A 27,115-nucleotide genomic window follows, 5' to 3' on the forward strand; every position below is an offset into this window, starting at 1 on the left:
ATAATGTCACAGGCCGCGACTTGCCAGGGTAGCTGGCTGTCGATTGGCTGCATGAGCCCGGGGGGTTTGCCCGCGCGAGGCTTCATACATTGGCACACGCGGCATGAGCGGGCGTAGTGAAGAGCGTCATGCTTCATGCCTGGCCAGGTAGCGGAGCGGCACAACTTTTGGAAGGTCTTAAGGCCACTCGCATGTCCGGCCACCCGCGAGTCGTGGAAATAGCTCAGGGTGGCTTTCCTTAGACTGCGGGGTATCACCACCTTGAAAGACTCCTGGGGAGCCTCCTGAGATGGGATATAGCGCAGGAGAGCTTTATCGGCGTCAAGCAGATACGTATCCAACGTGCCCGCAGCAATACTAGCTGTCCGGGTACGCCCGGCGGCTTTGCCGCCCCACTCCTCTTGGCAGCTCGGCTCTTGGAGCCTGTCAACGATTTCTATTTACAAAACGGGTCGTTCTGCTTAAGCAGATACGGATCCCACGTGCCCGCAACAATACAAGCTGCGTGGCACTCGGCGCCAACAGCAATACCAGCTGTCCGGGTGCGCCCGGCGGCTTTGCCGCCCCGCTCCTCTTGGGAGCTCGGCTCTTTGAGCCCGTCAACGATTGCTATTTACAAAATGGATCGCTCTGCTGAGCCTTTAGCAGCTCTTGCCTGCTGAAGACAATACCCGATGAGGTAACGGGATCCACCAGGTAAACGTCCTCTCCCGCGGCTGGCAATCCAAGGATCGCTTCGCCGTCGGGGGTCGCGCCTTTCGAGCCATTGGAGACACAGGCTCCGGTCTCTACTAAGTGCATGAGGTTCGCGCCTTTTGAGCCATTGGAGACTGGGGCTCTGGCTTCTACTTGGTGCGAATGCTCACGGGAGTGGCGGACCAAAGGATCAAACGCTGAAACGGGGGCTCGCGACAAGGCGTCGGCCACCACGTTTGAACTCCCTTTCCGGTAGCGCAGAACAAGGTACCACTGCCATGTCAACGTCCAGCGCGCGAGGCGGCCCGATGGCTCGCACAAGCGCTTAAGCCGGATTGTACGTCTCCACAGCAAACAGCACGTACGCTAACGCCAACTTCCGGAGAGCAAAAAGGACCAACGGACAGGTCCGCTCAATGCACGACCGACCGAATTGGGCCAGTAAACGGCAAAGAGAAGAGCTGGGCTGCCGCTCCGACAGGCGCATTAGGCCTCACATGACCGGCAGACGGATCGACAGCGGAGCGGGGTGACTCACGCACGTTGAAAATGTCGCACGGCTGTGCATGAGGCAAGCGGTAGTCGGAACGCGCGGCGACTTTGTCGGCTGAGCGGGGTGGCTCGCGCTCGACATTGCTTCCCAGCTGCGCTCGGGACAAGGAGAGGCCAGCGAGCAATTTGCACCAACAGCGAGGCAGGGAGGCTCAGCTGCGGCGCACGGGACACCGAACTGCGCTCGGGACAAAGGAAGGCCAGCGAGCGCACCTACGGCGTAGCGGGAAGGCTGCACCTCACGGCGTATTCGTCCGAGAAAGGCGCTCGGGACAAAGGTGGGCCAGCGAGCGTATGCGTGCGCGCATCTAAGCAGGGTGGCTCCGATGCGGCACATGGCGCAGCGACCGACGCTCGGGACAAAGGGAGGCCGGCGAGCGTATTCGTACCGGCATCTAAAGCAGGGTGGCTCCGATGCGGCACATGGCGCAGCGAACGACGCTCGGGACAAAGGGAGGCCGGCGAGCGTATTCGTGCGAGCATCTAAGCAGGGTGGCTCCGATGCGGCACATGGCGCGGCGAACGACGCTCGGGACAAAGGGAGGCCGGCGAGCGTATTCGTACCGGCATCTAAAGCAGGGTGGCTCCGATGCGGCACATGGCGCAGCGAACGACGCTCGGGACAAAGGGAGGCCGGCGAGCGTATTCGTGCGAGCATCTAAGCAGGGTGGCTCCGATGCGGCACATGGCGCGGCGAACGACGCTCGGGACAAAGGTAGGCCGGCGAGCGTATTCGTGCGAGCATCTAAGCAGGGTGGCTCCGATGCGGCACGTGGCGCAGCGAACGACGCTCGGGACAAAGGGAGGCCGGCGAGCGTATTCGCGCGAGCATCTAAGCAGGGTGGCTCCGATGCGGCACGTTGGGCACAACTGCGCTCGGGACAAAGGCCAGCGAGCGGAGACAGCACGTCGGAGGGGCTAGTAGGCACCTGCTCCGCGCTCGTCTCAAACAGCTGAGGAAACCCGAAACTGGCATGGCTAGCACTATCGTACACATCCGAGCGGTCGTCACCAAAGGGTTGTCCAAAGAAGGGATCGCCCCCGGTGGCCGAAAGCAGAGGGTCGCCGAGGCGAACCTACCTCGTGCTATCGGTGTCGTTCGCTCCGAAGGACGATAAGTCCACAGCCAGGGGGTCAGGCAGGAACAAGGGCCGTGAAGGGGCCTGCTCTGATGCCATGCCGAAACCACGTTGGGCGCCAGTTATGTGGAGATGGGTTTGCACAAGGCTTACCCTACGAGCGACGGTCAGAAAAGGGCACGACGCTCCTCCACTCCGCAACGCACAAAGGCGCTACGGCAGGGTTCGTCGACTCTCCGACACGGCGCAGAGAAGGCTCCGGAGTCAGATCGCCAACAAACACGGGTTTATTCACCCAAGGTACAGCTCAGTGCTACAGTCACGGCGCTCACGGGCCAAGGCTCGCCGCAAGACCGATCGAGTACGCGCGCCCGCTGCGCTAGGGCTAACCGGGTAGCGGTCCGCCAAGCGCGATAACGAGGAGTCGCGAGAACAAAGGTCTCATGTAACCACCTCGTTGCGAGCCTGTGAGCCTCTCCCGCGGCGAGGAAGCGCTCAGCGGACGAGAGCTCGGGTGGAGAGGGTGCCCGGTAGCCGCCGCGCGGGAGGCCAATCAGGGCGCGTCCCGGTGACGTGTTCTCGCGGGGCAAGTCCAATCCCGGGGGGGAGAAGCACGGTTTGCGCGGGAAAGTAAGTCCGGCGCGCTAGCCGTGTCCGCCATGTTGCCGTTACGGCGGCGGTTCCCGGGGTGGACTAGGTGGACTCTTACAGAATAGCCCCCCAGGATGCATTCTTGTGAGCTGGCCTGTGGCACCTTTTACTTGCAACGAGCATTGGTCTTCACAGGGATTTAGAAACCTGGCTGACACCACTGTAGCATTTTCCTGTAACTACTTTAGGCGGCTTCTACTTAAAGGGACACTGAAAGGAAATACTTTAAGTTCCACTAGATTAGTAGATTGCCATTCTGGAACTCCTGGAAAAAAGAAGCTATAAGTGTAGAATATCACAAACCAAGTTACCCCTGTAATGAAAGAACAGTGTTGATTACGTTAAATTGCAACATGATAGGTTTCACCGCCTCTTGTAGATTTTGGTCTCTTTTCGGCAAAAATGCGAGTGAAAGTTGCTGGGTTCAATATCCCATTATTGTTGTCTGCAACGTAATAATTTTTTTTAATAATAAAAAAAAAACAAAAAATTAACTAACTTTGAATGTTTGTTGCTATCTCTGGCATCTCAAGGCACAACTTCAGTTATTTGAAGGCAATCGCCACCAAGACAAATTATGCAAATAGTATAGCCGAATGTTTTATTGAACAATGCAGGCCAAAGAAAGCAATCTTATAGCGGAATTTGACTGTAAACAATGCAGTGGCATGTGCAAATTCTTTTACATTTGTTAGAATAAAAACACAGGTCACTTTAAGAGCAACCTATCTGCAACTGCACGAGTGTATTTTGCTGTCTGTTCTGGCTCAGCTTAATATTCTCATGATTGTGTTGCATTGAGTTTTACACTAGCAAAAAGTTACACAGAAAGGAACGAGGACACAGACAGACGAAATGTCATCTGTCTGTGTCCTTGTTTCCTTCTGTGTAAATGTTTGCCAGTGTAAAACTCAGCGCAGCATAATCATTAACGTGCACCAACTAGCCCTTTTCATTACTTTACTTAATATTCTCTTTTAGCATCCTTAAGTTGGGAGTTGCTTAACATTTAACCTAATATTCAGTGTGCACTGGGCAGGGGTGTTAAGGGGAGAGGCGGGTCAAAAAACGGCGATTTTCATTAAAGAAACAGGTTTTGTGTTTTTAGTTGTTTCAGCAACATTGATCTCTCCTATTTCACATATGATGAAATCAGAGCCAGAAATGATCGGGAAAAGTATAATAAACTCGGTTAAAGCACTCGAGGTGGCAAGAAAATGCACAGATATGACACATTGTCAAGCGTGCGATGCGTCAAACCGCGGTGTCGCACGCCATTGGGCTCATGCAAGGTGGTAGGCCTAAGCTTTTTCTCTCCAAGGTTAGCTTTGCCGCATTACAATCTCCCCCGGAAGTAATAATAATAATTAACAGAAGTAAACAGCTTTTATAACTTTCAATCGCATTTTTCTCAACTTCATATTTTGGGCAAAACAAGGCATTTGTGCACATTTTATGTACTTATTGTGTTCCAATCAAGACCATATTTGATGGGCGTAATTTTTAGGATATGTAGAATGCACTTATCTAGAATTTAATGCAATCACTTTATTTTTTTAAGGATGAAAATTTTTAATGTACTCGGGCACCAGCCACTGAATATGAAGCACCAGATACGAAATTTTCCTAAAAAGTTGCCTGTAAAGGGAATCACATTATCTTGCTTATTAGCACTCAATGGAGTGTTAGGGATAGGAAAAATAATTTTGCACTGCTCTATCATGCTAACTGCTATGTCCAGCAGCTGCACAAACATGCACTGCTTCTCACTTATGCATGGCAGTTAGGACTAGCCCTTTTCATTACTTTACTTAATATTCTTTTTAGCATCCTTAAGTTGGAGTTGCTTAACATTTACACCTAATATTCAGTGTGCACTGGGCAGGGGTGTTAACTAGCATGCATGTTACATATTCATTGATTGAGCACTTTTCAAACCTTTTCAACTGCAGTAATCGAGTTGCTGTTCACCTTGTTTAAATGAAATGGTGCTGGCTGCAGGCGAACGAGATAATGCAGACGCTGAAGCAAGCCTTTCGCAGCGCGCACCAAAACCATGTGCAAAAGGAAGGTGGCTCCGCAGTGCAGTCATTGTGCGATTCCTGTCCCATGCATCGATTCCACAAACTTTGCCTCGAGCTGGAAGGTATGTGTGGTAATGCCATGCAGTGCCTGACTAGGTGGTTGTTGGGGCATACTCTCATGTTGTGTACTTGGCCATGTCGGCAAGAGCAATGACCCGCCATATTTTTTTTTTTTTTTGCTGCAACAGCAGTTAGAAGCTCGAAACTAGTTTTATTGCGTCTGTTCGTCCTTTCAGTTACGCTGACCACTGTGCTATCATGTTGCCATGGCGCTTGATAACTTGTGTGTTTTGCGTGCCATGCAGACTCTGATGGTACTTTCGACTGGTCGATTTCGGGTGCTCTCGCATGGTGGTTTACATTCGGCTGGTAAAAATCGAGCTCTTGGAACACGTTTGACTAGTTCAATCAGAGTGCTTCGCTCCAGCTCGAAGCGCTCGAAGGCACTCTCATTTTCGAGCTGGGAGCATGACCGAGATCCATCAGAATTCTAATGTGTGGCTCCTCCGATTGCTCTGGGAGCAGCTGAACGTTCGGCTGCTGGTGATAATGTGCACTCCAATATGTGCGTCCCAGTGTTAGTGAATGGTGCACTGGTCAGTGACCACAGAGCGCACAAAGGTGGCTATAGCACAGTACAATTTCTGTACGCAATGTGCCCAATGTAAGCCAGACACAGCTGCATTTCGCAACGCGCCACATATTGATGGACACAAGAAGGGTTCACTGTCATTATGACTCTAGCTGGTCACCTCTCGATGGGGGAGGATTATTGAGGAAAACTAAGTGTCATAGGCAAGAAAGCAGCTCATTTTGTGCATAAAGCTGTCATAGCTAGTTATTGCGTTCATAATTGTTGCATGTATCATTTTTGCCCTTGTCTCTCTGTGCAAGTCCACTGTGTATTGATGTCTTGTAAAGAAGTTTCTTTGGTGGACTTGTCTTTTTCAAGGTGACATATGCTCTCCTCGGCACAGTATAAATAGGTACGGTTCTTCTAAAGGGCAGAGAGGGTAAAGCAGGTGGGCGAGGCACCGAGGGTGTGTTAACGGCGAGGGTGTAGAATTGAAGAGAAAGATGTGCTACTCAATGTCGGTGGAGGAATGTGTGGTAGCGACGTGTGTTAACCAGATGATGTGTCACTGTAGGTTCCACTTTGTGTGGAAGGGGCCTGGACGACGGGGGGAGGGGATTATCTGCTCCGCTGGAGGTCAGTGAACTATCGTCTGCCCGAAAGAGAATAAAAGTAGTGGCTGAAAATGGTGCTGGGGGGGGGGGGGAGAAAAAAGAGAGAATAATTATAAAAATAAACTACTAAGTGAATAAACAAATAAATAAATAAATGAATAAACGAAACGCCCACCCGCCTTACCCTCTCCCCCCTTTAGAAGAACCGTACCTATATATATACTGTGCCAAGGAGAACGTATGTTGTCTTGACAAAGACAAGTCCACTTGTCGAAACGTTAGCTCCTGCTTTCACCTTGTTCTCGTTTTGCTCATTGTCTTGAATTTTCATCTCCCACCTTCCCTGTGTTTTCCCAAGAAGTTTCTCGTAGGACTGTAGTCTCATACTCAGCTTAGCTATCATCAGGCTGCGCACATTGAAATTCAGATCTTTATTTTGACATAACCTTTTTCTAATTATATATAATTTAATAGCTTTGAGTCACGTCGGAGCTTATTCGGAGCGAAGGAAAGGCTTGCCTTGGCTTACGCAACTTAGGTTACGGAAAGGAGGAGATTATTCACTTGGTCGCACTCAAGAGATCTATTTGCCATGTTTTTGAGACTCTCGCTGTAGGAAGCTAGAATAAGGGATGAGGACTTTTGATCAGTCGATCAGGTAATTCATTTAAAAGTGCTGAAATGAAGGTGAATACTTCCATGAGCAAAGTGTTTTTAGTTTTGTGACTGATGTCTTTCACTGTTAAGTTTTTAGGGCTGTTGTTAACTTCTTTACTTAATTTGTTGCAATTCTGATCTGCTTGACATTTTACTGTCCACCTAGACATTGGGTGTTACTTTTCTGTGTGGGCTGATTATTTTAGAGCCTGTGGTGATTGGTAAAGCAAGATGTAAAACTGTCTTTACTGCTTTCACCAGGACTGTCCCCAGAGGACTGCTGTATCTTCATCCAGAAGTACATCCAGGGCTTGTCTGACTCGGATAAACAGATAATTGCCGGCAGATACCAGGTGAGCAACAAGTGTCTGTGATCAATTTAAGGGATGCTTGTAAAACTGGTTTACGGACTTTTGGGATAGATGGCCTAATACAGTTATCGGGACCATAGCGCTTAGGTGATGTGAACAAGGAAAAACTACAAGGACGGGCGCTAATAGTGCTCATTCTGGTCGTTTCTCCTTGTTCGCATCACTTAAGCGCTGCGGTTTCAATACCTGTAAAACTGGTTTTCCGGTGGAGCAATTTCACCTGTATAGCCATATCTTAATAGTTCAGAATTTATGACAACACTGAAGCACTTCGTTTTGTGTGTTTCAGTGTTGCCCTAAAATTATGCAATAGAAATCAGAATAGCAGCAGTTGGCTTTTTAGATCAGGCTTTGAAAGTCATAGCAGCTTTCTTGAACAGGTTAAAAATGTGTCAGGGTCTCTGAGGCGTGATGTGTCATTATTTGAAGGCAGTGAACGGTGACCTTTACAGAAGTAGTATTTAGAAGCTGAGACCTGCTGCAAAACTTTGCTGAAAGAAATGCACTGGCAGCGTCAACGCATTTGTGGCATTAAAATTTGGCTGTGGGCTCTGTTATGCAGCTGGGTGACTGCAGGACGGTGCAGGACAAGAATGAGCTTTACATGATGCTGCTGCGGCACCTGTACGAGCAGAAGCAGGCCAAGCATAGCCATGCGCAGAAGTCTGAGGTAGGTGTGCTTGGACGGACTTGGATCCATACAACTTATAGCCCTGTCACACGGGAATGTTTGATGTCATTTGTATTGAAGGAAATTCGAATTTAATGCCATTACCTCGCTGCTACGGGGGATATTTTATTGCCATTAGATGAAAATGCCATTTGCAATCAAATGAGTTTGAGTAACTCATTCAAATGTGCTTCAGAGCCTATTGCGTACTTGGCAGGAACCAGCAACGTCAAGAAGAGTACCAAGAACCAAATACAAGAGCAGAATAAAACAATGTGATACAGTCGAACTTCGAAATTTAGAACAGGGATATATAACGAATCATTGGATATAAAGTGACTCTCAAATGTGTGTTGCCTTCATTGTGTAAGGAATATGTGCTTATAATGAGTACAGGATATACCGTATTTACTCGAATAATGAAGAAAGTTTTTTCCCCGAGAAATATGCACAAAGTTGAGGGGTGCATTCATTATGCGGGGTAAAATTTTGAGCGATTTTTTTTCGACGGCCACCTCTAAGAAAGCCGCAGTTTTGCCCGAAAGGCGAACCATCGATTACGATAGCAAATGCGTAGACAGCTACACGAAGTAAGGATAATAGTTTTATTGGTTGTATAAACTCGCAAACGTTCGCTAACTATGTAAATTAACAAGCATGGTATCAGCGCACACAGGCAAACATTAACACATCACACTCGATGACCGTGAACACTCACTGTCAAAACGTTGCTGTGAGCAAGCGCGGCAGTGACAGCGAGCGAAGTGACCTTCTTGCTGTGTATCGCTTAAACGCAAACTAAGCGGCGAGAATGGAGCACGCACAAAGGTATAAGCCGTTGTTGCACCTAGACGCAGCCCGCGACGCAGATCGCTTTCAAGATGGGGCACGCGTAGCTGCGCAATGCGCAGTTGCTGTGCTGCGCCCCTCCCTCCCCTTCCCTCGGTGCCATGCGCGCAACGGAATACGGCACGTTTCCTCCCCGCTTTCCTCTCTCGAATACGGGAAATTGAGGAGCGATCGTCAGCGCCAGCAGCAAAAATGTGCCTGGAGTGTCTATATAATTGCAATAAAAGTAAGAGACACACGGTACGATTCGGCGTCCCTTACGGCGTCTGATACATTCGTACCCGTTATACGCCATATCAGACGCTGAATCATACCATGTCTCTCCTACTTTACGGCAGCAAGTTCAGAATGCATTCATTATGTGAGGGAAAGAAGAAACACACTTCTTGATAGGAAAAGGGGGGGGTGCATTCATTACATGAGTGCGTTCATTATGCGAGTAAATACGGTAGGAAAGGTAATTTTGTGTTGGATGCGACTTTGTCATAATGAGATTTGACTGTCTACAAATTAAAAAAACAATAACTTTTAAGCAGAACTTTATTCTCCTATAAATACAAAGTTGTCATGCCTTTTACCAGATCAGCGGAGGACAGCTTTGTCGGGCGTTCATGATACTTCTGATGCGCTTCGGCTGCATCAGAGGTAGAGGAGCGGGTTGAGAACGGAAGTTTTAGCAACTTAGGAAAGGCATTAGCTGTGCAATGGTTCACGGCGTACCTATGATATAAACAGTACAATCACAATATGTTAATATGTTTTTCTAGCGACTGTGGAAAAAGATTGTAGCAGTGAGGAAGGCCCCTAATTGCCACAGCAACGTCAGAAACAGCTCTGAATGGCGGCCAGTACAGTTACTAGATATCTTAGTGCTCGTACTGCTGACAGGAGACTGCGCATGCAAACGTGTGTAATTAAGGGACACGTAATATGTTCTTTGACGGTGGCCCCTTCCAGTCTTTATATGCTTCACTGCAATATCTTGCACATTCTTCACCGCATAACACGCGTGTATTGCAGTGAATCTGACTTTAGGGAACCGGCAAGAATGACAACCACGCCAAGAGACGCTTATAGGTACTTCCAGCATTTTGGGGAGGGTTCATGGGCGAGGATTTACAGGCTTGAACGCGAGTACACATTTATTGTCTTCGTAGCAACGTGTGAGAGCGAATTTGCCTTTGCACCGCTAAATTTCCGTCACCGTCACGTTCAAACTCAATGTAAGACGTGGGAACATTACAGAATGTCGATGTATCATCAAATGGGAACATAATACGTAGGAGTCAATGAGCTTTAGGTTGGGACTGCGAGAACTTGACCTAGCAGCTGGGAGAACGTAACAGTGAGGAACGAATCATTGAAGTTCCACTGTAATGAGACATCAAGTAGAATTCAGAGAAAGGGAGACTGAATCGCTACGAAGGGCTATCGCATTTCCTTGTGGGCGATAGTCTTTAGCTGCATACAGGAAAAGTCTTTTTGAACAGTTCCAGAAGCGTTCGCACAACGATGTACGCCTTTTTCCTGTTAAATGCTCATATGCTGCCTTCAAAAGCACACGGCATGGTGCAAATATGTGCGTTAGGTATATCATGTTCCTGACAAAAAAAAAAAAAAAGACTGCTTGGAAAATGGGACAAGAGTGCACAGAACACCGCCTTCTCCTGTCTGCTCTTTATTGTTCCGCTTTCCCCGTTAAGTTTCTGGGGCACGAAAGTGTATGCCTTGCTTAAATTCAGGCCTGCCTGCAATATGCTATGTTTTATTTATTTATTTCTATTCGGTGAAGATTTTATTAAAAACCACCTTGAAAGCACAATTTGGCCTCCTCAGATGAGTTATCGAAGGAGGCAGACATTACTTGCATGGCAAAACACAATGCCAAGGTAGCTATAATTGAAAATATTCACTAATTTCTTCAATTGTTTACTTTATGTGACATGTTGAGTTGAAATTGTGAGGTTGAGTAGTTGTGAAATCAAGCCTGTTTAGCAGATATCCTGAGACTAGCATGAATTTTGAAGTCCTCCTCACCATAATGTAGCACAAGTATATTTGTGTTCCTGTTAACAGTTCTAACAGGGGCCTTCCTGTTTTGAACGATAGCTCCAATGTCAATGCATATTTTTGCACATTTTGGGGATGGATATTGCAAAAGTGGTGCTTGTTTCAGGATTTCTGCTAGGCAGATATAACTTCATTATGTCTTGGTTTCAGTTTCGCAATTGGACATGTGAATAAGTAAAAAAAGTTTACGAGTACACTTGTTTAATTGGTTACGTGGCCATCTTAATTTACCGTGACAGAAATGTCCGCCTCTTCACATAATCCGCCTGACAGACCGAATTAGGTTTTTTTTTTCAGGAGCTATCTCGAGAAAATTTGTTTAAAAAAAAAGGCAGAACAGGCAGGTTACAGTACCACTTGCAGTGAAATGGAAATATTGCAACGAAGTAGAACTATCACGTGATAACATTACATGCGTGCGTGTAACCGCTCGTTGAGAAACCATGAGATCGCTGCACTGAGACATAAGCTGCTGTTGTACAGACAGTGGACAGCACGAATATATTTCATTGCTTCTATCATCCCCCCACCACCCCCCCCTACCCCAACAACAACAGAGGTGGGGGGGGGGGGGGGGAAGGCTCGGCGAACATTATTGCAGTGGCTGCACATTGTAATTTGTCAAGATACGGTGCACGTAAAGTGTTCTGTGTTTGTAGTTGGCCCAGGAGCAGTCACTTCCTTGTTCTGAAAGGAACAAGGAAATTTCAGTACATTGCTTGTCCTGAAAGCGCTTACAGAAACATTCAGAAGTGTGCCTGTGCAGTGCTTAATTTGTGTGCCCACAGTCAAACTATGAGAAGCACACTGTATTATCTCTCATATGTCAATGGGGCGCTCCTGGAAGATGGTAACACTGTATGTCCTCACACCTAATATTAATGTCATGTCAAATGGTGGATGTGATTCCAATGTTACTCTGTGGCAACATTTAAAAATTTATTATTGGTGTGGCACATGAGGTCAATGAATGTTTACTGCATTGCAATGCAGCTTTCCCACTTTTTTTTTATTGGCAGCTGTCACCACCGAGTAGCAGATATACATTCGAACCTCATTATAACAAAGTCATATCCAACATGAATATACGTTGATTATATTCAATGTACATCATAAGTGTACTTGCTAATATTGTAACAAAAAATTGAAATTGAGTCTATACGAAAAAATTTAAACTGTGATGCCTCAAATGGGCCAGTTTAAGGGTCTCTCGCTATGCCTCGTCGATTTTTATTTAATTGATTTTCATGTCTTGTTATGTTGATTCTTATGACCATCAATGGCTTGCCATGCTAATACGTGGCATGTGAGCAATGATAAATTACTAATACACTTTTCACCATCATTAATATGCATCCATGTAATCGGTGTCATAACATGGGATCAGCATGTTGCCATTGACGAACATATGCTTGTCTGGAATGTGCCATTTGAAGTTGCTCTTGCTGAGTATTTGAAATTCTTGCTACCAGAATACATACTTCGAACTGCCGAGGGAACAAATATTTGTTTCGCTATAACCACTATCTTTAATCTTGCATTTTTGGTTTCGCTATAGCAGAATTTTCACCGATATAAAGGATGGCCAACCAAACCTTAGATTTACTTCATTACATCAAATAATTCCTTATATCCATGGTCATTACATTAAAGTTTGGCCGTAGTAGGACAGATGTGGTACGTAGTTAGATTTCATTTAGTTGGCAAAAAGGCTTTTATCGGCTATATTTCTGGTGGACGTCTTCATTGCATTTCCTGCTTGCTTAGCACACCAATGTATAGAATACATGAACATACATTCAGATCAAGCTTTGCTTTATATAGTAAAGTGAGTTTATTCATCAGCTTATTGAAAAGATGAGGGTGTCTGTTGGTATGGACCTCTGTTTTCTCCTCTTTGTTTTGTAGGGACTCCTAGACTTGAAGACGCCATCATTTGTGTTCGACAGCTTCAAGGAAAAGGCCAAGAAGTCCATCACAAACTCATTTGACACCATTTTAAAGGTGGGATGCATGTTGACAGATGCTTGCTAGAGCTTTAATGGGCACATTTTGGGATGGCGTATGTGTTGCATGAGCTTTGCATGTGTATTGCTGCACAGCTCCATCCTATGGCTTTTTGCGTGATGCACAAGAGAAACTGCATGCGTTTCTGCTAGTCGTGGCGACTGACGACATATGGTTTCCTTCTTTATTTTTATGTATGATCGCATTTCATAACATGTTCACATTCAAAGTTCTTGTTGTCCTGTTTGTGGCATAGGCTTATATTTTCTGTTAAAAATTTTGTGATCTGATTTGTGATAGTTTTGTGATCTGCTTTGCAAGTTACCTGTTTTCTTTACTTCTTGCTACTAGCAAGGAGCTGCTTTTGTGCAGAGGTGCTGTGGAATTGCTATTAACAGGCCCATATTACTGCTCAATTACTTACAGGCGACTCTGATCACGAGAAAGAAAATAACAAAATAATAAAAATGGGTTAGAGTGCATATGGCAGGTATTACCAAATACTGACTGGGAGCTTACCACTGTTATCGAAAATAAAAGTTTATCATCATTGCATTGTACCGGTGCTAACATATGAGGCAGAAACTTGGAGTTTAACAAAGAAGCTTGAGTACGAGTTGAAGACCACGCAAAGAGCAATGGAAACAGAAATGTTGGCCGTAACATTAAGAGACGGGAAGAGAGTGGTGTGGATAAGAGAGCAAATGAAGATAACCGGTATTCTAGTTGACATCAAAGAGATACGGACACAATATCTGAAAATTTTACGAATATGCTGAAAATGAATCCTCAGTGTGTGATTACACCGAAAAGAAGTAGTCACTTAGCTCATTTTTGAGCCGATGGCTTTATTTTTGGCGTTTTTGTGAGCGTGCACCTCGCCGCCCGACCCGTGGGAGTTGGAAGGCGTGACGTCATGACACCCTTGTCAGATAGCCAGCTGGCCGGCCGCGGTCATTCGAAGCGCGCCAACGCCGCCATCGCGAGCATGAATTCCGAGTTCAGCGATGAGTACACGTCTGAAGACGAGGACCATTCCAACTTGGCAAGAAATATTACCGCTTACGGTTATGAGCCTTCCACATCAAGCGACGAAGAGCAGGCGGCCATGGAAGTGCCGGTCAGGTTTTCGCAAACCGTAGCACAAAGATTTCGCTCTGCACCAGACACTTGTGCAAGAATTATTTGTCATTTCCTCTGTAAACTTGCTTTTTCAAGAGCGCACGCAGGCGAGGCAGCTGTGGGGTACTTGAGCACTGCGTGGATGACTGAATAGTAGTTTATGCCGTCGGCGTGAGCAACTGCTGTGAGGTATCAGCGTACCAGTACCTCCGAGGCTCTCACGTCCACTTCGCCAGCCGACAGAAAGATGGCAGTACCTGTCTGGCGTTCTGCTCAGTTTTTTTCTGCTTTTAGCCTGTGGAGAAGCAGAGCTGTGTGTGTGTCTGATCTCGTTAGTCGCACTCGCTAGCTTTGTTTTGTTTTATTATGCTTTGCCAACATTTTTAAAGACAGTACTGCCTTCGCGCCCAGCCTCGGGCATCTCGCCCCAGCCTCGCCCTCACACTGCTCAAGAAGGCTGCAAGTGAACGAAAACAGTACCGACATCTTTCGCCTCCTCTTTTCCAACGCGCCGCTGATCATTTCTGCCTTGCATTTTTGTGAGAAGACCGATGGCACAGTGTCAGGCTTTATGCATTACCTTTTGAGCGGCATGCCGAGGCTTTTCAGCACAGTCGGGCTGGTCACATAATCATCGTCGACGAAGTGGTCAGCCCAAATGAAGTCATCTTTTAGCGGTCTCTAGGCTGTGCGTGATGGCTGACAGGAAGGTATCTAAAGTTTACGCACCTTCTCATCTCTGGGAAACATGTTCGACGGCATGTCACGACCGACAATGCTGTTATAACAGCAATGTCTGGGCATTTCCTTCCGCCGCGACTAACGCGTCAATACCGAGTGACGACCGCGGGAAGGCGCATGTAAAATGCACCACCTGCGTGGAGCGCCGACTGGGATAATGTTTCGGACGGACCACATGCGAAGATCGCCAAAAGGGGTTTAACAAACGCTGCAAGGGATCGACACCCTCGGAAACACTGTGACGGCTGTGGCCGACCTTGGCCGCGTGCGCACGCGGGTGGGTGGGTGTTATGACGTCAAATTTCAGCTTGCCAGCGGTTGCTTGGAGGCAAGGTGCAACAGAAAATCGCAAGAAAAAGATGTTTCTCGTTCTTTTTTTCAAAGCAGCTTGTTGTATTCGTCATTTTCAACAGTTCAACTTTTGTTCCCGACGCAAAAAACGACCTGCCAACTTTTGTGTCCGTATCCCTTTAAGAGAAAAAAGTGGAGCTGGGCAGGCTATGTAAAGCATAGGGCAGATAACCAGTGGACCATTAGAGTTGTAAAATGGGTGCCAAGGAAAGGGAAGCACGATCGAGGACGGCAGAAAATTGGGTGGCGTGATGAAATTAGGGAATCAGCTAGTGCAAGAGAGGGGTGATTGGAGATCACTGGGCGATGCTTTCATCCTGCAGTGGACATAAAAATGGGCTGCTGCTGATGATGATTGCTGCTCAATTGCTTTGGCAGTAAAGATTGAAGCTTTGAGCTTAGAGGCACAATGCTACACCTCTCATTGATAGAACTTAAGCTGCATCACAGACTGCATGAAACTGGGCAAATCAGATGTAGAGCAAATTACTACATCTGTGCGCTGTTGAGCTCGGGTAGAGTGTACTAGATTGGGGGAGTGGGTCCAGCGGACGCCTTGGCAAGCGCCGATGGTGAAGCAAAAAACGCGGAAATTGTGGCGGCACTGCCATCGCCTTATTCTGAATCTCTGGCCAATAAACGTTGGCTCCGGCTGTTTCGGCCGCGCTCATTGGCTGAGGCGAGCTCACGGGTTGAGTAGCTGTCGTCTGCTCGATGCACCGTCGTTGTTGCGTCATTTTCATTCTTTACGCCGCTGTTTTTCCATTTTATTTACAAAATATTGGTGGGGATAAGACCAGGGTTGCCATCACCAAGTATCCGCCTGTAAAAGCTCCATGCAGCTGCGGTAGGGTCTCCGAAGCGACAAGCATCCGGCCGGCGCGCGGGGCCGCTCATTCGGGAGAAATCGACGGTGGCGCCACCAACTTTTCAATAAAAAAACCTCAGCCTTCGTTGGACCCACTCCCCCAATCTAGTACACTCTAGCTCGGGCGTTTGCATTTCATTGTTTTATTTTCATGGGAGCTTCATTCCTTGTCACATACGTTAAATAAGAGTCACAGGTTTGGCACAGACTTGGGAGAGTATGCTCACCTTTTGACATGTTTTGCCCATGGATCCTGTCACTGGAGCTGTCGCTAGTTGTTGGCATCTTGACTTGCCACTAGTCACTGTCATAATTTTTTTGTACATAGTACAAGTCATTGTGCCTTCTTAAGTGCTATTGGCGTGCTGTGCCTATTGAAAGGGGTTTACTACTTGATAAAGCTTTAAATACATTGAGAAAAAGTTAAGCTAATTTGGCACAGTTCTTGGTCGAAGGAAATGAACTGTGACACTGATGGACAGTATGAAAGGAAGAAGTGCTTGGTAGTCTAGCATCAATAAAATTGCACTAGTGAAGCAAGTCAGGTTGTGGTTCTGCAAGGTGACATTTCGCACTTTTCTTAAATTGAAGCTGTTACAGTTGGTAAATTGTGAGTGCTCTCGTGGATATTGTGGTTTAATGAGGCAGCACCACACAGTCTGCCTCTATTAGGATGTTTGGCCTCCAAAAATCATCCTACCTTACTGTAAACTTTCCATTATTACAAGTGAGTCATGCTCTCCCATGTCTAAAATTACTGACAGGCCTTTTTTTGAGGCACCAGTAGATGACCGCAACTTTTATAGCACATCTGTTTCCTTGAGTACTAATAATATGTGGCTTGGTTGACAGGTTATGACAGTGTTGGTTGCTTATCACCTTTTGCACTGATACAGTGGAATCTCGTTGATACGATATTCGCGGGAACCGGAAAATAAAACGTGTCATAAATCGTATTATCCAAAGAAAGCTCCAAAAAGTAAGTAAACAGGTTTACTTGGTGACAAACTCGCTAGCAAAGCTTCCTGTGGGGTCAAGGGATACTGCTCCGCATAACACGCGCGTTGTGCGGAGCAGCATCACTCGTCACTGAAGGGGCAGCTCTCATTGATCTCTTCGCTCGCGGCTCGTTTGCCGCCGCAGCGTGCCGCAATTTAAATCGGTCCAGGACCGATCCCTCCCGCGGCACAAAAAAACAGCTTTTGTGGTGCGCGTTTTGCCACGCCCAGTGCGTAGTGTGCATTTTTCCATTAGTGTGGCTGGCCCTTAACACGTTCTTCGTGGGTCGTTGGCATGTAATTTAATCTAGTACACTCGAATATAAATCTACGAGTTTCAGAAATACCAGTTTGCAGTCGTATTATCCAATTTCAGGGAAAAACGTGATTGTATCAACTGTATGAAAATACATTGCTTCTATGGGGTTGGCCGAGGAAAAAAATTTTGAAAAATGTATTACGCAGAATCGTATCAACGAGATTCCACTGTGGTTGCCTGTAAGGACTGTGATATTAAAGTATGTCTAGAAGACCTAATCTGTTAAAAAATGTGAAAACAGGAGAGAAACTTCGTTGTATGATACGAAAAATTTCGGTTTTGAAGGACGGGCTTATCATGCATGCCGTGCGCTGTGCATGGGGTTATCAAGAATGCATCATTCTTTCCCTTCTTTTTGTTAATTATGTGTTAAACAAGTGTCTTACTTCTCAATACTTTTGTCATTCTAGTTTCAAAAATGCCAAGCACTAACAGTTGTCATGTTGGGTCCTCTTAGCCGGTGATGGGAAAATGCTAGCATGGCTCTGTAGAGCAACTCACCTTCCCGCTGATGGACTGATAGCCAGAAGAAATGTCCTCCTGGCATTTAGTTGGTGTAGGTAGTTCTAAGACTCACTCTGGTGGTGGATCAGGTGACGGGCTTCGTTGGTAATCTTTTAACAATGCTGCAATCTCTGTCTTTAGACTGCCTGAAAGGTATAGTGGTTTGGTCTCAATGCTCGAGAAATCTTCTGATGCATTAACTTTTATTTCTCTTGAATTGGCCTTCCTTCCATTTTGCTTAGATGGCCAACAAACTTATGCCTTTAACGTGTAGCTTTATTTATTCTTATACCATTTGCTAGAGCCACATTATGGTAGGTATAAAAACCATTTCCTTTTATTCACCCAAATGTTGTAGGGTTGTAGGGGAGAACTGCATAGCCATAGCTTGCAGTGCCCTTTCAAATCAACTTAAAGTAAAGTGTAGATAACCTACGGATATTCTTTCTCATGTGTTAGTATTGTTCTTACCATCACCCATTGCTTTAATCTTTAAATTTTTATTGGAGCATGACCAGGCTTTGTGAAGTTGGATAACTATCTGTGTAAAGTTGCTGCCACTTTCTTTCCTTTTTTTTTTTTTTTTCATACGAATTGAAGTCTTTTTCAAACACGATGTGGCAAACAGATCAAAAGATGTCTTGAATACACTGAAGCGTTCACTGTCAGTGGCCACAAAGGGACTAAAACAACTTTAGAACCTAAAAGGGGCCCTGAAGCACTTTTTATCGAAGTCGAGAAATGCACTTGGAAGTTAAATTAGACTATCTAAGAAATACTTTGCCGCAGAAAGTTCTTGAATGCGTTCAGCAGAAGTGGAGTTATTGGCAGTAAAACATATTGTTTGCGGTGCTTTCACCGCTTTAATGATTTGCACTGCGAAGGCTATGGCGAAGTGGGATGTGCCCACAACGCTCGGCCTACTGAACATCACCGTGGCACACAGTTCAAATTCGAATTTGGATGTTCATGTAGACGCCACTATTTCCTGTTTTGGCGCCTACAATGCGCCAAACGTGCCAAACGCAGTTGTCTTCAGCAAGCTGCAGTGCGCTCAGCCAGTGGACTCGTCGCAGCACCCTGCGGCGGCTGCAGTATCTACGATATGTAGCAGACTGCAGCTACATGCAACTGCAATGCTTGCTTTGTGCACGCACGACAGGGCTAGAGTGCGTGCTCGTGCTCATATGCTGTCTGGCTGTGCTACATGGTGCGGACTGGTGTTGTCCTGCACCAGCTTGAGTGATGAATAGTAGCCAAATTCAACTTGTGCATTTTGAAGCGCTATCAATAGCTCGATCATTATGAAGCGAAGTCAGCCAATGTGTCTAACCAGGAGTGACCAGGAGTGAGCGCGTGCTGGCAAGCGTGCGTGTGGCCTGACCTTAAGTTACACGTGGTTCGAGGAGAGTTGAGTGTTCAAAACTAGTCGAAATTAGCAAGACCTGATGGCTATTACACTGATAAGCAGGGTGGCCAAAGTTTAATTCCTACGTGGCTGAGCGTGAGCAGACGATAGTTGTCTTCTTCCGGAAGTATGTAGTTGTTATAGAAATTAGAAAGGAGTTTTCGCTCACGTCAGCCTGTTTATTAAACTGCGTTAATAAAAACACATTAACATTTAGGAAATCATTAAATACACACAGTAACAATAGGAAGAAGCGCACTAATCCAAACACCCTTCTTGATTGATGTCAGCTATTGACCAATAGCAGCCACGTATGGAAATCTGCTGTATTACGAAATAAAGCACCCGGAAAAGACTGAGGAGCAGGCTTCTGTTGAAATGAGAGCATTTGAGAGAAAGGTGACTTCGCGCCCCTTTTGCGAGATCCATGCGCCGTGCGCGACTGCAAAATTTGGCCTAGATGTTCACAGCAGCATGTGCTATTCGCCAACTGTGTTTTTTCACCAAACCTGAGGGGTGGTTCAGGGCCCCTTTAAGTGGATGATTTCAGATGGGTGCCGAGTAATTCCAATATAATATGGACAAAGCTATGCTCTTAGCTTGCATATTGTCCTGGCTTGCTACTCTTTGCACTGTTTAATATTAATGCGTAGCATTCTTCGGCTAGCTGCCCGGAGTTATTTCCTGCTCCCTTCTGTTTGTCCTTCCGATTCGTGTCCCAAAAAACCTGTAGTGCCATATAGGCTTGAATAGATGAATTTCTGTATGCTTATTGCCACCTACTTGTGGGTGCACAAACCTCCCCAGCAATATTTTGTCAGCCAGCATGGAAGTGGTGATTAGTACTACATATATTTGCCTAAACTTTGTCCTTTCGGCTTCAAATGGCTTCGTGACTTTGTAAACTCCGCAATTTCAACCAAGTACTGTATTATAAGTAATTAAATAAACACCGCAAAAATTGTCCGTCTGATGGCAGGATTCGAACACACGACGTCTAGTACAGAAGCTCGATATTGAAACCTTTACGCCACGAAAGCATGCATCGCCAAGCAGCATAGAACATCTTATGAGTTTCTCGCGGGCAAGCGAGCGCGTTGAGACACTTGGTGCGTTTCGATTTGGCTTTCCCGAGGCGCAGTTAGAACGCATGCGAGAGCTTCGCGGGCAAGGTATGTGCGGAAAACTCAAGCAATCAGAGAATTGCGTCTGCAACAAAAGAAGTTTCTGAAGAGGACGCGTTGGAAGGCAGGCGAGCGTGTCATCGTGGAAATAATGAGTAAAAAAAAAGCGGCACAACATTTCTTTCATTTACCAAACAAAAGATTGGGGGTAAAAACAAGTTTACTGAGGAGACCGTCATAGTGTGCGTGGTATTCTTCAGAGTTGCTCATCTCTTAAAATACAGCAGTCTTGGTTTCAAGGGTAGAGTATAAGCTTCATGAGTAATGATTACACAGAATGCTATGCACTGTATGACAGTTCCCCAGTGGGGAGTTTGTGTCGTAATTTTTTTGGAGAAAATGCATGCATGAAAAGTATCTGCTGACACTGACCTTCCATAGCTTTGTCATGGCTCATGCCTGTAATGCACAAGAGCTGCATGGAATTGAGAAATAGAATAAGGCATTGAACTGAAGTACTAATTAAATTTGTGGTTGTCACTGCCACATGGAGGGCATCGTGTCATTTTCTGCGGGTGCCATACCAACTTCATTGCAGTCCACACAGCAGATCAACAGCGTAGCCAGACATTTATTTCGGGGCTTTCTCCGCCAACAATTACCACTCCTCCCCCTCCTTCACCCCCTCTCTCTCTCGGTCTGTGTGTGTTTGTGTGGAGGGAGAGAGAGAGAGGTTGTAAACCAGACAAGCTTCTAGCACTCACCGGACACGAACTCTTTAACAACGAGGATAATGTCTTTGCGTTGCTGAAACAACACTTTCCTTAACTTCTGACAAAAGTTTTTCATTGCTAAAGCGTGCAGCCACTTTGCATCAAATTATGCTATCTTACTTATGCTATTTTTAAAAAATGATGATATTAAAAGAAACTAAAATTTCGTTTGCGAATTGGTGCATTTATATAATGTATATGTTGAGGACCTATAGCTGGTACATGACTTGCAAGAATGAACAGCGCTGAAAGCGGAGCCAAACAAAAACAAGACAGCGCACTATTGTGTCTTCTTATTTGCATTTTGCAGCCCAGTCTTGTTGCAGCCCAGGTAACAGGGGAAATAACCGTTGTTTTCCAGCCATATCTTCTAATGAGTGGTGCATCCACGGCTATGTACGGAAGAGTGCGGGCACTATTTTACAAGTTGCCTATCGATTGCGTTTTCGGCGTTGTGGGCATGCTATATTATTCTAGATTTAAAAATACAGGACCGTAGCTTTGTGCTAAAGCTTTGATAATGATGCAAGTTTCACTCACTTTTGGTGACCTGCTGTCCGACTTGTTTGAAGAGGTATGTTTGGAAGTAACTTGCAATCATGGTATTATAGTCATCACGTGATGCATATTGTTGTTTGATCACAGTTGGGAATCGACGAGGCAGACAGTCGAAGCAGGGCTGCTTCCTGTTTAGAAGCCTTTGTGAAAATTACGGCATCTGTAGTTCGCAGTAAGATAAGGGCCAGTAGCTCCGCGAGATTTGAAAGTGTCATGTCTCCTGATGCCCGGCTATTCTGAAAATTGTGGAGACGTTTAGATAGAATGGGCTCTCCGCAGCAAGCAGTTTGTGTTATGACGGGGTAGGTGAACCTCACCTAGGCAACTGGCCACAGCCGTCTGGTGTTAAGCGATAGGGCAGTGACGAGACGCTCTCCCTATGTCCATAATTATCTGCCAACTTCGTTCTTGACGCCTTTTATGTGCGTCTCCCCGCCGCCCCTTCTCATATCCATCACCCCACTTCCTTTCTCAAAATTCTTTTCCGTTAGTCACTGTCGCACTCAACATTCACCAGGTTGTTGAACGACGCGGCGACCCCTAACAGTCCTATATTCCTGCTTCTTTCTGCATGGTCTTCTAGGCCATTCACCTACCTGCCCTCCCACCTGTTTGCTGTGGCCGTTTCTTAGCTTCCCTGGCCCAGCACCTCCATCCTTGATATATTTTGTCGTGCGCCAATCATTGTTCTGTAGGTCTTCCCTTGTCCTGTTTTTTGTGCTGTTTTTATTCTTAACAGCATGTACAAACTAGCCTAACAGCAAGCTCTTCTCAAGTTTATTGACATAATGAAAGTCAGAGATAAGGGAAAGAAAAAGAAGGGAAGGGGGGGGGGGGGATGCTCATGCGTTTCCTAGACAAGCAAGTCCCAATATTTTCGGAATGCTTTTCTTCCACGTAGTGTGGTCGACGATTCGGTCAAGTACCAGAAATGAGAAGCTCTTCGATGACACGAAGGCCTGTTGCAGAGCAACAATGTTTTATACATGTGCTCGTCCCATCCTTTACTTGTGTGTGGAACTTTTAGCGCTGATCCCCCCTCAAGCAATTATGGTTAACACGATCCTTAATGAGGTAGAGGCGCGCCATGAGTGGCAATGTTCTGTGCATGGGAGAGAAGGTCGCCCCCTATGACAACCCCCTCCCCCCTGCTTTCGGACCGCAACTAGCCCTTGCCTTGCTTTCACACATTCAAGCTTTCCCTTTCATCCATGTCACTCTTTCTGAGCCCACCTCCTGAAACTTTCTGTTCTGTGGGAAAGGGGGGAGGGGGGGGGTAGTCAGAAAATTTCGGGGGCTTTCAACCCCCCAAACCCCGCTTCTGGCTACGCCAACTGCTGCAGATACTAGGGAATCGTGTTGCTGTATTTTTGTAGCAAGGATTCAAATATATGATGGCATTCAAGATCCACTGGAATCTACAAATTTCCTTATTGTGAACCTGCTGAAAGGCCCCTCTACAAACATTCAGCGAGCAAGAAGACCAAATATGGCCAAAAAGAAACCACTCTGTAGTGTAGTGATTCAGTGCAGCTGAGAAAGATTCTTCCTTCTATCCAGTACACACTTGTCACTGCACGCAAGCATGCATGAAACAATTCTGTTCGCTTGCTCAAAGCAGCTGTAGTGTTCTGGTTCTTCAGAACGTGTAGCTTGAAACTAAATGATGCTATGTGTACCTGTTCAGAAATTTTCTTTATGTCCAGCCGTGCCTAATTGAAAGCATGATAAATGAATAAACTAGGAAAATCGGCTTATTCCCTAGCTCATAGCTGCTGTTCACTCTAAAAGGGATTTTTCAAAAGTGCAGGTGTCAATTTTTTTTACAGCAATGGCATAATTTTAGTACCAGAAAGACCACATCTGTGATGTGTAAATATTTTATGGTGAGGTGTTTACTTACGTTGATAGCAATATGCTTATTTGAAAATTCTACATGTTTAACAACATTAAATGTCCCAGAGAAGTTGTGTTAGAGAGATATCATCTGAAGGTAAATATTTCAAAAGGAAGTGCTGCAAGTTCATGTAGTCATTTTTCTTGCAAGGATACCGCAAGAACATGAAACATTTTCCAGAATTTATGTATGCTTTCTGTAAGTCTTGAAATTTTGCCAAGAAATATTTTGTGCAAGATGGGCAAAAATATCTGCTTACAGCTAATATTGCACTTTTGCCATAGAGTGGCGTACAAGAAATGGCTAGAAGGATATCTGGTGCTGTAATTACAGTTGAGCACGTACAACACACGACTATAAAACTGAAATCATGTGTGTTAACGAAGAAATAATTGTCTCCCGGTTCTGTGTGAGCGGTGCGGTGCAGCGACCTTTGCAACGAAGTGACCTGTGTAAAGAAATATTTTGGCGGTGCCAAGCACTTCGTTATAAAAGCATTCTATTTTATTGAGCTGCCATGGGAATAATGGATGGTACATGGATTTGTATATTCTTCATGTTTGTGACTACAGACGTTCTTGTGGCTTTATTTAATCCACTTTATCTTTCTGAATTTTCAAGCAATTCGTATTTTTCTATGCACATGAATGCACAAAGTCTATGCGCACATGCGAAAATCATTACAAACTGTTGCATTTACAACACTGTATTTTGTTCGAAATGATTCATTTCCAAAGTCTCAAAGTTGACCCATCATTCCTATGTTAGATGAACCACCGTACATACAACTTCCTTAGACGCTAGTGCTAGACTTCCTTCTAGTAAATTCTTGTAGTACTTTTGCCACTGGAACAAGCCGCCAAGAATCGACTAGGTCTACTGGAAAATGCGCTAAAATGGTAATGCCGATGGGAAAGTTTTTTTTTTTTTTCTTCTTTCCTTTTATTTGTGCAGGGACGGAAGAAGCCTTGTTGCTTGCCGCACTGTTTCATGGAAGGAGTGCACGTTTCCTTATGGTTTTGTTTTGCCCGCACATTTTCAGAGAAGAGGCAGAGAGCCGCGTGGAAGATCGGCCACGCTTCCGTCTGAGGAAGCATTTAAAGTAAGGGAAAAGAGTGTATTTTTTTAATAGCTTGCACTTTATTCCTGTATTATGGCGAGGTGCTGAGGATGCTTTGGAAGTGCTAGCCTTTCTTGCAGTCGCAGAATCGCCTGGAGGGTTTTAGTGTCGTGCAGATTTTACAGATTTTAAAGGAGAACAAATGGTTCTAAGGCACAATTCCGAGACATAAGGTTTAGCACTAATCCAGTTTGTGGTGTTGCTCTTCTCTTTCTCTTGTTTGAGTGGGGAGTACGACACACATGCTGAAATTATGCAATAATCTCATGCACCGTGGCAGTCAATTGAGTGCTGCTATGAAATCATGAAATCACTGCTACTCGTCAATCAATCAAATTTTTTTTGTATTATTTCACAAAAGCTTTTACAGATAGAGATATACAGAAGGAGGTCCCATAGTAAAAACTGAATTGGAACCTCTTGCTCATGGTTCACATAAAAGTTACAATGGCAAGAACGGTAGCGGAATCACTACAAAAATGATAAATAATGATACAGATATAAGTAAATAATGATATTAATAGACAACAATGTATCGGCAGTAAGTAATATAGTGAAACTATGTAAAACCAACCTTAGAAGAGCAGGAAAAAGAAAGGGGAAAAAAAGAAGAAATATTAAAAACAACTGAAGTAACATGTTGACGTACATAAGAATGGCAAGTCTAAAACGATATCGGGTTATACAGTACACTATGTCACATACATATCACATAACAAATTTTTTAATCCATGGCAAAACCTATGGGCTTTCTCGAGTTTTATGACAAATGGTAATGTATTCCATGATGATATGGCTGCAAAGTGAACGGTCTGTTTGCCATAATTAGTACATACTTTGGTCAGAATGAAGTTATTATGCAGTGCGAAACATGTTGGGTTAGGCTTCGTTAGAGATGATATAGGAAATAGCGACAATGAGATCTTGTCATTTATTAGTTCGAAAAGTGGCAAGGTTGAACTTGACAAGGGCAGGCAACGTCAAGAATGTTATTTTCTTGTAGTAACTATTTAGCATTGGCGGTGTGTGGACTCAACGTGATTATTCTAGCGGCCTGGTTCTGGATAGTTTGTAGTGGTTTTAGGTGAGTAGTGTATGCGTTACCCCAGGAGGTTATGTGGTAATTAATGTGGGAGTGTACAAATGCAAAATAGAGTTAGAGCAACACAGGTCGTGAAAAGAACGGACGTGCCCTAATGAGAATTCGTATTCCATGTGATAATGTTCTTTTTTTTTATGAGTTATATGGCGCTGAAATTTTAGGTTACAGTTAATAACACCTAAGTATGTGCATTCATCACTTGCTAATAATAAATGGTTACCAATGGAAATGAGCGGAATGCATAGTGATGATTTATTTTGGGATGAGAATAGAAGAAATTTAGTTTTAGGGGGAATAACAGTAAGTATATTCATTTTGCACCATCCTAACAAGTTATGAAGATCACTATTAGGCCTTATTACTATCGTTGACAGACATTCATCAGAATTAATCATTGTTGTGTCATTGGCATATAGTATATACACTTAAAAGATGTGAGGCAGTTTGGTAGATCATTACAAAAGAGTAACGGGCCCAAAATGGATCCTTGTGGTACACCTGAATTATTCATTTTGGCTTTAGAATAAGCATCGGAAACACTAACAACCTGATATCTGTCTCATAAGTAGTTGCGTAATAGTAGTAATGGAGGACCTGTTATACCTATTGAATCTAGTTTAACATTAAGAATCTCGTGGTCAATGCTATAAAATGCCCTTGAAAGGTCTTCAAATAAAGATCCTGCAAATTTACCGTCATCAATGGCTTTCTTTAGTTGGTCAGTAAGAGATCTCTTTATAGAACTATTTATTGCCAACGAAGCCTGCACTTTTTCTTCCACCCCTGCAGGACAAAACCTGTGGGCACGACGAGGCCCCTAAGTAAGCAGGACATGTGCAATTTTAACTTGTTCGCGACTTCACTGTTCATTGCCGGTGGAATCAGCGCACTCACGTATAGTAAGTAGAGTGAGAAGCTGTCATAATGTCCTGATGTTACATCTATACTCAGTTGTCTGTGTACTGCGAGCCAAATGAATGGCGAACCAGTCTAATTTGTATGTGTACAATCTCAGCCGCTATGCGCTATCTTTCGCTTGTCATAGCAATTTCTGCCTTATGCCGAGGCTTGTGTGTGCTCTGGCATGTTGTTTGTGTGGCAAGGCTCGGCTCTTTCCACCGTTATTTATTTGATGACAGTTCTACATTGAATTCTCTGGAGTGTTTGCACGAGTGTTTTGTGCTTTCAGTTTTGACATCTGCCTGAGCTACCATTAGCTAAAGTGACTGTGAGCTAGTTAAGTAAATACCTGACATCAATAACATATGAGTGAGTAATAGTATTCGTGCTGTCATGTCTTCTGCATTGCTTCTGCAATGGTAAATGTTAGCTACAGTTGACGTCTTAAAAAGGGCC

At 45.1% G+C, this 27,115-nt stretch overlaps 2 protein-coding genes across 3 annotated transcripts in view; one reads left to right on the top strand and one right to left on the bottom strand.

Annotated features, from left to right (window-relative positions):
• The window catches only part of LOC119449746 (peptidyl-prolyl cis-trans isomerase 7-like), a 403,577-nt gene that overhangs the window by 58,151 nt on the left and 318,311 nt on the right, over window positions 1-27,115 (bottom strand). The gene's annotated exons all lie outside the window — the stretch shown is intronic.
• LOC119449741 (TBC1 domain family member 4-like) overlaps window positions 1-27,115 on the top strand; it is an 82,875-nt gene that overhangs the window by 15,133 nt on the left and 40,627 nt on the right. The window contains exons 5-9 of one of the 2 annotated variants that reach the window (XM_037712986.2): window positions 4,980-5,124; window positions 7,169-7,260; window positions 7,841-7,948; window positions 12,776-12,871; window positions 24,580-24,639. In XM_037712986.2, coding sequence (XP_037568914.1) covers window positions 4,980-5,124; window positions 7,169-7,260; window positions 7,841-7,948; window positions 12,776-12,871; window positions 24,580-24,639 — 501 coding nt within the window. The remainder of the gene's footprint in view (window positions 1-4,979; window positions 5,125-7,168; window positions 7,261-7,840; window positions 7,949-12,775; window positions 12,872-24,579; window positions 24,640-27,115) is intronic. The other variant, XM_037712987.2, reaches the window with a different exon arrangement.

This window comes from Dermacentor silvarum, chromosome 4 (assembly GCF_013339745.2).
Source record: "Dermacentor silvarum isolate Dsil-2018 chromosome 4, BIME_Dsil_1.4, whole genome shotgun sequence".
In the NCBI taxonomy this organism is placed as follows: domain Eukaryota; kingdom Metazoa; phylum Arthropoda; class Arachnida; order Ixodida; family Ixodidae; genus Dermacentor; species Dermacentor silvarum.